Below are 14,338 nucleotides of genomic sequence, written 5' to 3' on the forward strand. Positions count from 1 at the left end.
AAGGCTTGGTGAATGTTCAACAGATCATAGAGAGGGTAATCAAGGAAGCCGATTCACACAATGAATTTGGGGATGACAGAAAGAGGACAAAAGTGGTACCATCCCCAAATGTTCCATACAGTGTACATCCTAGTCATTTACATCGAGATAACATGTCTCACTCAGTTGTCACCAGCAGGCATAATGAGGTACCCAGACACAGCGAGCCTCACAATCGCCATCGGGATTACCATCCAGCGGTTTCAGGCTATGGTGTGGGACCACACAGCAAGGTGTCCGAGGAGTGTAAGCGAAGTCAGCCTCTGTATCAACATGTGGATCGGCATCACAATTCCATGGGAGCGAACCGTGATTATAGGTATAACTATGGTCGTAGTAGACCCAGTCATCCACAGATACCGCACAGCTCACCGTCGAGGGACATGCATCCATCCCGTCCCCAGTCAACATCTTATCCATCAGAACCTAGTGCAGAGACAAGTAATCGACCAGACACTTACTCACAGAAGTCTTACAAGAGACATTCCCCTCCTCCTCTTGTCCGTATTCAAGATTCTCAGGGGGCCCATGTTCATAGGCAGCAATATCCCAGTAAATATCCATCGGATCAGTGCTTGCCTCCCCCAGCAAAGATGCGAAAGGACCATTTTCATGAGCTTAGTGAATCTAATGTGCCAACCAGTAGGGATATGTATCGTGCTGGACAACGCATGCATTTAACTGCAAATCCCATGCATGCCAATAGTGTACGTGGACCAGACAATATCCACATGAGGCCTATCTACCCAATGCCTGTGCAAATGGGATTACAGTTCAGGGGAACTCTTGGTCCATTACCTGGGCCAAGGTCAGCTGCTTGGATTGGAGGAGCAGAACATGGTGCTATTCCAATTCAGCAGATGAGACATCCACACCCCGGTCAGCCAGTCCATGTGACACCAAGGTACCCTGTCTCCAAACACCCCAATGGCATGCCTCAGAGACTACCCACACAGATGATGCCAGGCATGGTGAGAAAATCTCCTGTCCCCCCACATTCCATGGGCCATCCCACTCATACTTCTAATCCATCTCCATCTGTTTCCAACGACCTGAAGCACCGGCCACCAGGCAGTATTACCAAGGGAACTGCTCCACCCCCTGTAGAACCAAGTCAGCCCCCTGTGGTGGAACAAGAGAGACGACCAGGAAGATCCACAGAGGAATTACCATTAGACTTGTCAAAGAAGCCATCATCCACACCATCACCAGCAGCTTCTTCTGATGGACAAGATAGTGGACGTCTACCCAATGGTGAACCAAATTGTATGAGTACACATATCAAAAGTTTGGAAGAAAGTGTGGAGAAATACTTTCACGATTACAGTCGAAGTAAAGTGCCTTTAGACAGATTACCTATGTCAGAAGGAGAGCATCAGATTTATTTACAACATCGGCTAATGGCAGAGGCTCATCATGCCCAAGCACAAGCACAAGTCCATGTTAATGCACAAGCGCAGGCTCATGTTCATGCCCAAGCACAAGCTCATGCTTATGCTATAGCTCAGGCCCAGGCACACGCCCATGCTCAGGAACAAGCTCATCCACAAGCGCAGGTTCAAGCTCAAGCGCAGGTTCAGGCACAGGCCCATGTTAGAGCCCAGACCCAGCCTCAGGCTCAAATTCAGGTCCAAGCTCAAATCCAGGCACATGCCCAGGCCCAGGCCCAGGCTCAGGCCCAGGCTCAGGCCCAGGCTCAGGCCCAGGCTCAGGCCCAGGCCCAGGCACAGGCACAGGCACAGGCCCAGGCTCAGGCCCAGGCCCAGGCCCAGAGTTTCCAAATGCATAGTCCTAATATGAGAGAGCGCACACCATCGAGAGATCCATCATATTCGAACAGCCCACGGCCTCAGAGGCAGGAACCCAGAGTCAGTCCAAGGCAAACTTCACCACAATCATCAGTGATACAGAGCCCAGTTGGTAATAGTTTGCAAGTACAAGAATCACAGGTTCCGCAGAAGGCAACGTCAGCTCCATCACCTTTGCCGGAAGACGGCAATAAGCAGTCAAAGAGCATGAAACAGATTTCCAAGCATGAGCCTATTCAAAGTCTGCTGGGCAACCATGCACCCAATGACATTCTGTATCTCATATGTAGAGTGTGTAATCAAACGTACGGTAGTCCCTATGGTTTCAGAAGGCACTTCCGGAACCAACATAGATTTGAACCTCAGGCTCACCACACCCTCGTTCAAACCATATCGGAGACGCGGTCTGCACTTCACCCGCCAGGTTTGGAGGGCAGTGAAATGCCACCAACCCTAGAAGTTCAGAGCTCACCAGGGTTGCAACATCCACCTGCAAACTCTGACGGTCAAATGGACAGACTGTTAGATATAGACCGACATTCCCCTGTGACCATAAGCGATTCACTACCAGAACAAAAAGGTGTTATCGCCAATGGCGTGGGTTCTGACAGTAGACCATCATCTGTCATGTCCGGTACAGAAGGTAAAAGTGATTCCAGTAGTGGAAGTGAGGACAAGTGTCTGAGCTCCAGGTCAAAGTTGTCAACAGATCCCGAAGATAGCCAAGAGCGCCGCTTCCTTAGTTGCCAAGAGTGTGGTGAGAAATTCCAACTAAATGATTTTGGACTTTACAAAAAGCACTGCAGGGCTCACGAGAAAGAGCGGCAAGGGAAATTTAAATGCACTGATTGCAGGAGTTCTTTTTGTGAATCTCACCAAATGCAGGATCAGCAGTTCAGACAAGGGTCGACAGTGAAACGATCTCATTTGTGCCATTTGTGTAACCTGTTTTTTCCAAATTCTACCGCCTTAGCTCAGCATATTGAAATGGATCACAGACTGGAGGAGATACAGCAACATGAGCTCCGCCAACAGGCGATGCAACAGTGCGAATCTTACGAATGTATTCCATGTAAACAGCAGTTCAAAGATTTGCAAACATACGTTGAGCATCAGCAAGTATGTTTGTGTGCGTCAGACGAATCTAAGGGCAAAGGTGGAGAGGAGGAGAAGCTGCCAGCTCAGTCCTGTGCCTCAGTGGAGTCTCCAGACGCGTCGTTAGGGAGAAACGAGGATAGTCAACAAGCTGTCAAAAGCGGACCAAATTCCCCTGTAGTGAATACTGGAGATTTGGTATGGAAGAAGAAAAGTGCCATAAAACTGTCTCAGCCTGAAAGCAATTCCTCACTGGCACCTGTATTTGTGAATGGTGACTCTAAGGATTCTACTGATGAGAGCGCCGACCTCTATCGCCACAAAAAGTTCAGTCGTCTCCCCGCGAAACGTCGAGACAGTGACCTGGAGTCTTTGGACAGTGTTTCAAGTAGTAGTAAGAAGATGAAACTAGATGTTCCACCTGTGGAAGAGGCGAGAAGGACATCATCATGCTCTTCCACCGCCCCAAGTCCTGCAGGTAGTTCAGTTAGGTCTGCCTGCAGTTCACCCAACAGTGCAATAGACGAACCATCCGTTAAAACGGACTTTAAGAAGCATTCTAAATTTGCCAAGGGCATGAAGTACGTGAGCGGTCTGAACACCAAAGGGGATGTTTCCCCATCTCCAGATGCTGGAAATTCTGGTTCCAAAAGTTTGCGGGACAAGTCTAAGTCTGATGAGGGAACTACCCGAGTGAAACGAGGAGATAGAAAAGACAAAAACAAGAAAAGTGGTGGGGACAAGGCCGAGGCCCGTCACCAACTCCCGTTTGTTTGGGATAGGGTCACCAGGAGCAAAGCTGTGAAACATGCGAAAAAATAAGTGCTTTTGTTGTGTGTATATAATGGTTAAGTGTGTGACCGATTTTACTACGTACATCCTGTCCCCTGGCGACAGGCTCTGTTGGATCAGTGTTTGTGCTGTGTACGAGAGACAGACTTCATGCTTATGTGATGGAATACTATATATACGGCTTGGTGAAACAGTGGACATTTTGGTGGATTACACTATCTTATGGTGCTTTTACTAAGAGAATCACACGATTTATGTATTTCTCTATAAAACTTTCTCTATGTCGTTTTAAACGTCATTATTGATGTGTACAGGTTTGATGCATTGAGAAGTGACAATCAGCGCGACAGCGTGTCTTGTAATGAAGGCTAGAGGTGAGGTTTACCGTGAACTGGACCGTGCGATGGAGGAACTCTGTCATGCATTGGTTTATTAGGCTGACAGATGAGTAGTTCGTCATTTCAAACGTAACGATTCAGGTTTCACTCTTGTACAGATAATTGCATATGGATAGCTCAAATATGGCAATATTTCCGCTCTTTCTGCTTTTCTACCAGTAATCGATTCTTTAATGTAGTGTTCCAAAGTCTGTTTCTAAATCTTGTGTTTTCCCATAACTAAAGTGTGACTATGTAATTCATGTTTAACGGTGGTTCAGTCTCCGCTATATCCCCAGCCAGTAGTTCATAACCAGTATGCGAATAGAGCTGTTGTCCCATATGTTACCAGTTCACGTTAACATTCTCTTTTCCTGAAAATAAATGTGTGGATACGAAAAAAAAATGTAATTTGTAACTTGTTGAAAAACGTGGTGAATTCGGACCATGCTTGCCTACTACCTGCAATTGATATACAACTCATTCTGACTGGTCATTGCTGATTTAACTTGTACAGACGCTTCGAGTGCTTGTTCTAGCAGATGGTGAATTGCCTGAGAGTACTAGCAGTTGTACACATAATTGTACGTTATTCATGTTGAGCGAATGTTATCATTTACTCCATTAACTGGTTTCCAGTATAACTCACGAAACCCCATCATTCACCCATCGAGTGATCTATCGTTTGCTTTTTTGTGTAGATTAGTTGGACTTGTTGCAAGTTCATTTGATTGTTTTTCAAGATTATATATAAGGGCAGCTACTAATACAGACACGGGCTTCTCTTGACCTAACGACGGCTGTGAGATGGGCAGGGCTAGCTGTCTGTCCCTGGCCTGAAACAACTTAGAATGTACCTTCACGGAGATCACTGATCGCATGGCTGTTCAGTGAACATCATCAGAATATAGTAATTATGGGGAAACAGATGTCGCTCAGAAAACATTCATAGTTCTGTTTTTCTTTTTCTCTGTTTTTTTTTTTAGGACATTGGTTACCTGTAATTTTGTCGGGAGATATGTAACGGTAAAATGCCAAGGTAAAGTCGTTCTTTTTTCCTTTTGCATTTAACAGACGTTATTTTACAGGCACATTTCAGACGACTGTATACCATGAAGGCATATTAGCTTTACCTTCATGACGGTGCTGCCTAGTGATTGGTAGTCACGGATTTATGTCGCATTTCGATCGCGGATCTGGGTCTCCGGAGAGATGTATACCTCACGTTGTGAATGGTGTCTTACATTGTATAGTTTAACTGTTGATTCTGTACACCTATTTAATATTGTTACCATTCCTTCTCCAAAAAACCTGTACTCATTACATGGCGATCACGTGAGAGTTGTTATTCTGTTGACTTAGAATGCTTTTCCGACAAGACTGGTTTTTTTCACCGAGGTGAATAGATTTGTGTTACGAGTAATCTAATATTGGGTTTTGTTGTGCTCTGGCTGAAAGCCTATTTTATCGTTGTAATGCGGCAATTATAAACCGGAATCCACGTGATTAATTGGTTTGACGATATAGTTTCTTCTGTTGCCATGCAACACATTCTTGTACCATGAAAGATCTCTGTTGTTGTTGTTTGTCGTGGGCTGTGGTTTTCACAGTGGGAATGACTGCAAAATTAGTCGGGGTCGATCCTTATTGTGACTATGAAGGCTGTTCTGTGTTAAATTACAGCGAAATAAGCTGTCAAAATAAAGTATCACATGTTGGTTGGACGAACGTTGTTGTGTTTTTCATTTCTTTTGATTTATGTCAGTCGTATCACGGTGACATGTTTGGAACAGGAACCGAATAAAATTAGATACAATGTGATGCCGTGTTTATATACATTCAGAATCGTCGCTGATTGGCTGGTGTGACAAACGGGTAAATTCATGGTATTCATATCCGAAGTAAAACTTTAGCTAGAGACTTCCTTTCAAACGTGACAAAGAGAGCAGGAGTTCAAACAGGAAGCCCAATCTCCACTGTCGGTCACCTAGCGTCGAGCTACATTTCGTTGGTATATTCTCCATGATTTTGAACAGGTGTGGCATTATTTATAGTGAATGGTCTAGGTCAAGTTTACAAATATCATATTCCATCTCCCAAGAAAAAACATCAATTCTCAAGTAATGTCGCGTAGGCCTTGGTGGGGGATGCGAGCATCAGTTTGTATCTTTAATTGCATGGATGCCTGTAAATGAATTGTTCTTGTACTTCCAACACTTGTAGCTTGACATATTCCCCACGTGCAGGTGAAATTATGTAAGGCCTTACACTTGATGTGATGCGTCTGATCGTTATCGTGTACAAGCCATAGAAACGTACAGATGCTAAAAGCCTACTACTGACGTCAGTAGTGGCGTTCAAAGAGGATTAAGTGCAAAATTTAGAGCAAATAATATCCAGAGCTCACACAATGTGTAATGTGCAGATGGTTAGGAATACATCTGAGGGTTGCACATAGCACTTGTGTTCATTTTCATAATTTGATATGGCCATTAGATCAGATAAACGTAAATTAAAGTGATGGGAGTTGGCTGCAATTTCATCTAATCCCTGGCGTGGTTGGTTAAGGCTAACGTCGTCACATTGCGCAAAACCCGCGGAGGAGGTTCCTGACATTTGGTTTAGGACCGTCTTAAACTTTCCCCTAACTTACATGTGCAATATCCCCAGCAAGTTGCTGATTAACTCATTAATGACATGTTCAGAACGGGTGTTTGTCAACATGGTCATTTGGGTCTCTGACGTCAAACACCTGTCAAGGACAGCAGTCATAAAGTACTCGGTTTATCACAGAAGCCTCGTGTAGTGATGGTGAACGTGGCTCTCTGTCAAGGGACTTCTGCATCATAGCACTTATAAAGGAAGGGATTTCCATTTACCGGTACATAAAGTAGCACTCTACAAGGAAGTTAATTCATAAGCTTTTTACCGCACGGGTGGATGTGCATTAACTCGTATACTACTCCATATCCGATCTACGTCGTGGGCCTAGTTATTTAAACAAAAAGAAAAGAAAGAAATGACCGATGGCAAGTGCAAGTCTTGCTAAATGGCGTGGCTTTAGACGGAAATGGGTCTGATCAGATCAGATCTTTACATACATGTAGATGAGGAATATCTCCCCAACATGTCGTTAAGTCATAACCATTCATTCATCTCCACAGCATAGTGTGACCTTTTGTCATGCCACGTTATTTCAATGTCACGTCTGTAAACGTCTGTAAACAGTGTGTCTCCCCTAAAAATGCAGGCAAATCGAGGAATCGCCTAATTCCGAATACAGATTGATCTGTTCAATTAGTCATATTAGAAAATCACCGGTTTGGCTATGTTGTCTGTATATCTCTGTTATTTCTATTATTTCATGTTGGGGTGGGTTGCATTCAGTACAGTCCCGTTCTCTGACATGGAGATAAAGTTGCTACCAATGTTCTCTGGGTCTAGGTGGACTCGCCATTCTTTCTATGGACAAATCTAACTCTTGGCCTTGCACTCGTCGGTTCATTTACTATAGGACAGTCCGTCGGACTGATTTGAAATTTTTATCAATTGGAAGGGCCTATCGGCGAAGTAGATAAAATAGCCAATCAGAAAAGCACATGATAGAAAAATCGATGGATGAATCCATCCGTCCCAGGAACGAACCAGTATAATTCGTGCAAGAAGATGAAACATTAATCTTGAGCCAAAATTTCAATTAAATGTTCAGTAAACACATCAGTAGATCAATCCAACAAACAAACCAGTCAGTTTTAAAAATTCTTCAGATGCTGAACATGCGATATTAGCCAGCTGAGTGTTTGGGCAGCGGTATTGAATTTCATGTCGCAATAATCGATTCCGGTAAGCTCGAACTTCGGGTGACCTGTGCTGAACACCACCAATAGTTACTGGACCAGCTGGGATATCCCTCATATGGCGTTCTTTCGCTACAAGCTCAACAAAAAAAACGGGCTGATGACAGCAAAGTGCGTGAAGAATATTCTCCTTAACTTGTGCGATATTTTGAGTTGTGCTAAGCTCAATTAATGGCGTACGTCATTCGGAAATCAAATATCAAATAAACCGCACAAACACGCTGTGTGCCCTTGATAAACTGGCTATTTAAGTGTTAAGAGAAGCACATGCGGCTATTTGTTCATCCATCATAATTGTAAAACATCTAAGCACGTCATTAAACAATTATGCATCATGTATGTACGTCAACTTTCACAGTATCGTTTTACACTGCATGCATGGGCGATATACTTCACGCTTGAGGATCGCTTCACTGCTGCATTTCCGTGTAGGCCCCTATTTCTGAGAAAACCATGAAATTTGCGTAGACGATGTTGTCTTCTCTTTTATTTGCGAATCTGGAAAAACCCCTGTTATCTAGTCAGATTTTGTTCCCTTCTCCACTTTTATCTCCATTTCTGAGGACACCATGATATCTGGGTAGACGTTGTTCCCTTCTCCTCTTTTATCTCCATTTCTGAGGACACCATGATATCTGGGTAGACGTTGTTCCCTTCTCCTCTTTTATCTCCAAATCTGAGGACACCATGATATCTGGGTAGACGTTGTTCCCTTCTCCACTTTTATCTCCATTTCTGAGAACACCATGATATCCGGGTAGACGTTGTTCCCTTCTCCACTTTTATCTCCATTTCTGAGGACACCATGATATCTGGATAGACGTTGTTCCCTTCTCCTCTTTTATCTCCAAATCTGAGGACACCATGATATCTGGGTAGACGTTGTTCCCTTCTCCACTTATATCTTCATTTCTAAGGACACCATGATATCTGGGTAGACGTTGTTCCCTTCTCCACTTTTATCTCCATTTCTGAGGACACCATGATATCTGGATAGACGTTGTTCCCTTCTCCTCTTTTATCTCCAAATCTGAGGACACCATGATATCTGGGTAGACGTTTTTCCCTTCTCCTCTTTTATCTCCAAATCTGAGGACGTCATGATAATTTGGCAGACGTTGTTCTCCTCTCCTCTTTTAACTCCAAATCTGACGACTGTATGTTATTTATGCAGACGTTGTTCCCTTCTCTTTTATCTCCAAATTTAAGGACTGTATGATATTTGAGTAGAGTTTGTTCTCCTCTCCTCTTTCATTTCCCAATCTAAGAACTCCATGATATTTGGACAGACATGGTTTTTTCCCCTCTTTTTCCGGTACAGGCCTGTACGATTAAATTGTGGTTTCCTTTATAAAGTAAGACGATGGTAATTGATACGTATAGATTTAATGAGCGTGCATCAAAAATGCATTCTTTCACCATAATTGACCACTGCCAATGGGTTTATGGTTTATGTGCTATCGTACCTCTTTTCTGTGACGAATTCGGGAGTATTATGAACCATGGAGTAAACCACCTTGAACAAACATTAATTAGCCTTCAAAGCTGGGTAGGTCTCTCAGCAACCTGCGGATGGTCGTCGGTTTCCCCTGGGGTCTACCGGATTTCTTCCCACCATAATGCTATTTCTTCCCACCATAATGCTATAAGTGAAATATTCTTGAGTACGGCGTAAAACACCAATCAAATAAATAAATAAATAAATCAAAGCTGGGTACATGCTTTCCAACAAATGCCCGCACAAGAGCAGATTTAGAGAACGATAGATCTGGCAAATTTTCTTGCCTTGGTGATGTAAGTCTGAGTGAATCTTTTGCATAATGGTTACCATGGAGTTTATCTTTGACCTGTAGTACCTGAAGAGAAAGCATGTTTTGCTATCAAAATAGTTTTCAATGACTGGCTAGGTATATTTAAAAAAAATTGTAAAATCGAAGGTTATGGGGAAAGGCCACGAATCGGCTGTTAAGAGTGCAAAAATTCACCGTCTCATGTGAAGTAACACCAAAACAAAACAAGTGAGTGCATAGTTGTTTCAGTTGTAACCGGTAAAATTATGTTAATATCTTTTTATCATGAAACCAAGTTGGATTACCTGTCCCACATTGACTGATCAGACGATTGTTAACACAATTATCCAAACAGTGACATAGTCAATGGAAAATATAGCACGATCCAGATTGAACTGTCAAACCTTTTTATCTTTTTGACTGAACTCTGGTCAGAATTTTGTACTCTAATGACAGATAACTTCATGCTCGTCTAACGTTATTTACTCTAAGTGTACGTTGATAAACTCAGTCATCATCCATGTGGCCAAACTTGTTCGTGATAGTGTCTCATGAGAGTCTGATGTGGTTTAAACTGTAATGGTATCGGCTGTTATATGTGGCCCCTAAGGCATTGAAAAAAAAATGACCTCAAAACTACAGGAGATAGGAGCCTTGTCTTGTTTGTCGGACTGAGTAAACACGTGGTCGTGACGAACTGGTCTCCCGCTGTCACGTTTCTTATCTCATATAGATACCAGCACACCCCAACAGATGATGTTAGACCATTAAGGCCTGCTGTACTTAGCTTCTCAAAATGTCTTTTTGTAATACAGGCACAGAGAAACATTAGTACCGACATACAAACAATTTCCCAAGATGATCAGTTCATGCATGGACATATATTATATATAATTAACCCATATTTCAGGTGCTGCTGTGTTCATAATTACAGACCTACATGTACATAGAGTAACTATTATAAAATTAGCCCAATTGTACCGTCACAGTATTTTATTGGCATAACCTATCGCACGGAATTTTTTTTTACATGCAATTCACATATCCCAAATGACGTTTGGTGCAAGCGTCGCCACGTCTATGCCCTGATATACATGTACATGTAAAACGTTTCAAGAAACACAGGCCTAAACCACTGCGATTGTGATGACAGTAATTTATGCAAAGAGCTGATGTGCCTGGGACAAAACCGCCGCTATGTGCACGTTGATGACATTTTAGTGGTGTGCTTGACGATAGCGCCTTCAGCTGTCCTCACTCTTACATGACTTGTTTGTTTGCAGGATGTTTCAAGGCCACGTAAATTATACATGCCCCGACCGCAGGCACCATCGGAACACACAGCCCACGTTTGAAATTGCCACCAGATATGGACTCATTACCAGGCCGACCAGAACAGAAAATGTGCTGGTAAATTATGACGCTGTTGTATAAGATAAAGTCGGCGGAATGGACAGAGACAAAAGTCATTACTTACAATCTAGTCCATAAGCCTTATAAGGTCAATGTCTATACTTTTCTTCACGTTTTGTAGGACAGTTGACTGATGCTTCTAAACATGGCAGACCAGTGCTACTCAACCTGAAATGATTAACTGCAATTTGATATCAAGATCGCGGATTTGATTAAGTAACATCTCCTTCCAATAAATCACCGAATCGTCGATACATGTAAATTCCCCGACAATGGTTTTGAGATTTTAGAACCTTTTTGCCATGTTCAAGGTTAACAATGATTGGGTTTTGGACTGGAATATCGACATTGCCAGATATCGAAGAAACAAGTCTCGACCAGCACGAACGTCCTTCACCTTGGTTGCCAGGAACAGTTTTTGTCTACAATGCCCATTGGCTGTGAACAACGTGATCAATCTGAGGTATTATCCCCGGAAAGTAAAGTCTGAGAGTGCCTGGCGTCTCTAAGGGATCGATACATCAGCAACGATACCTCAGTCAAACCGACACTTGTTACAGACACACGTGACGTGGTCTAAGCCAGCAGAAGTAGGTCTCAGCTAGCGTCAGTACCGTCAATGCTGTCCCAAAGATAAGCTCAAGAGATGCCAATTGAACAAGGTCTAATTCGACCAATAGCATCAAAAATGTCAGCACGAGCAAGTAGATACAGCTTGACTTGATCATGAATTGTCATCATGGGCAAAAAAGGATAAGCGACCAATAACAAATCTAAAAAATATCTCATATATAATCTGTGGCTGTGTACATTAATAACTCAATCCATCCAACTGTGAAAGATTGAAAAAATTGAAAAAAAAGTTACCCGGCGTGAAATGAAAGAAGTTCCACAAACAAACACATCAAAATATGTGGAGGCATGTGTCAACATTACTCCGTCAGAAACACCATTTTGTCAAAAAACGATGACCAGTTTCATTGTTGTTCTCATTTTATCAATACCATATACAATTAACAACACAAATGCATTTTATGTTCATTATAAAAAATAAAGTATACCATAATTGTCAAAGGAGTATCTCTCGTGAAGATGGGAAACGCTAGTGGCTGTACGGAAGTTACGCCATAGCAATTATCCCTCTAAGGATCGACAGAACAATGACCAAGTCACGTTGTCCTGGCGGCCACGTCGCCACGTTGTCCTGACTTATATGTACGTAATCAGGTTTTTCTGACACATTTGTAGTTACATTGATCTGTCACTAATGTAGTCACGTTGTTCAGACTCTCATGTAGTAACGTTGTTCTGACACTCATATAGTGACGTTGTTCTGTCACTCATGTAGCCACGTTGTTCTGTCACTCAGGTATTAATGCTGTTCAAACTCTCATGTAGTCGCAATGTCCTGACACTCATGTAGTCACGTTGTTCTGTCACTCGTGTAGTCACGTTGTTCTCAGTCTCATGTAGTCACGTTGTTATGACTCTCATATAGTCACGTTGTTCTGATTCTCATGTAGTAACGTTGTTCTCATACTCATGTAGTCACCTTGTTTTAACTATCACTATGATGTAATCGCGATGTTCTCACACTCATGTACTCATGTTGTTCTGGCTCGTGTAGTCATGTTGTTCTGACTCTCGTGTAGTCACTTTGCTATGTCACTTATGTAGTCACGTTGTTCTGGCTCTCATGTAGTCACGTTGTTATGACTCTCATATAGTCACGTTGTTCTGATTCTCATGTAGTAACGTTGTTCTCATACTCATGTAGTCACGATGTTTTAACTATCACTATGATGTAATCGCGATGTTCTCACACTCATATAGTCATGTTGTTCTGGCTCGTGTAGTCATGCTGTTCTGACTTTCATATGGTCATGTTGTTCTGACTCTCGTGTAGTCACTTTGCTTTGTCACTTATGTAGTCACGTTGTTCTGGCTCTCATGTAGTCATGCTGTTCTGACTCTCACTATAATGTAGTCAAGATGTTCTGACCCTGATGCAGCAACGTTGATCTAACTCTCATATATAGTCACGATGTTCTGAAACGTTGTTCTGGCTCTCATGCAGTCGCATTGTTCTCATACTCATGTAGTCACGTTGTCCTGACTCTCATGTAGTCACGTTGTTCTCACACTCATGCAGTCACGTTGCTCTGACATTCATGAAGTTACTTTGTTCTGACCGTGATGCAGTCACGCTGATCTGACTCTCATATATAGTCACGATGTACTGAAACCCATGTAGTCACGTTGTCCTACTCCCATGTAGTCACGTTGTCCCGACATGTTGTTCTGACTATTATGCAGAGCGTTATCCTGACTCTCGTGTATAGTGAAGTTGTTCTCACACTCATGCAGTCATGTTGATTTCTTGCTCACGCAGTCACGTTTTTCTGATTCACAACGTTGTCAAATAATCCAGAAATATATAAACTAACATTTTCCTGACACTCATCGTGTGTTATCCTAACACTCACGTGGTCAGATTATTCGGGGATCTATAGTCACATTTTCTTGGCACTCATCATGCGTTACCCTGACACTCGTGTGATCAGACTATTAGAGCATCTATAGTCACATTTTCTTGGCACTCATCGTGCGTTACCCTGACACTCGTGTGATCAGACTATTAGAGCATCTAGTCACATTTTCCTGACACTCATCATGCGTTACCCTGACACTCGTGTGATCAGACTATTAGAGCATCTATAGTCACATTTTCTTGGCACTCATCGTGCGTTACCCTGACACTCGTGTGATCAGATTATTAGAGCATCTATAGTCACATTTTCCTGACACTCATCGTGTGTTATCCTAACACTCACATGGTCAGATTATTCGGGGATCTATAGTCACATTTTCTTGGCACTCATCATGTGGTACCCTGACACTCGTGTGATCAGACTATTAGAGCATCTATAGTCACATTTTCTTGGCACTCATCGTGCGTTACCCTGACACTCGTGTGATCAGACTATTAGAGCATCTATAGTCACATTTTCTTGGCACTCATCGTGTGTTACCCTGACACTCGTGTGATCAGACTATTAGAGCATCTATAGTCACATTTTCCTGACACTCATCGTGTGTTATCCTAACACTCACGTGGTCAGATTATTCGGGGATCTATAGAGTCACATTTTCTTGACACTCATCAT

At 42.7% G+C, this 14,338-nt stretch overlaps 1 protein-coding gene across 1 annotated transcript; it reads left to right on the plus strand.

Annotated features, from left to right (window-relative positions):
• Positions 1-1,787: 1,787 nt before the first annotated feature.
• Positions 1,788-5,831, plus strand: LOC135475163 (uncharacterized). Its single transcript, XM_064754951.1, has one exon. It carries the CDS (start codon positions 1,821-1,823, stop codon positions 3,762-3,764), a length of 1,944 nt encoding a protein of 647 aa, XP_064611021.1. The 5' UTR covers positions 1,788-1,820; the 3' UTR covers positions 3,765-5,831.
• Positions 5,832-14,338: the final 8,507 nt, after the last annotated feature.

The sequence above is a fragment of the Liolophura sinensis genome, chromosome 1 (genome assembly GCF_032854445.1).
Source record: "Liolophura sinensis isolate JHLJ2023 chromosome 1, CUHK_Ljap_v2, whole genome shotgun sequence".
Classification (NCBI taxonomy): domain Eukaryota; kingdom Metazoa; phylum Mollusca; class Polyplacophora; order Chitonida; family Chitonidae; genus Liolophura; species Liolophura sinensis.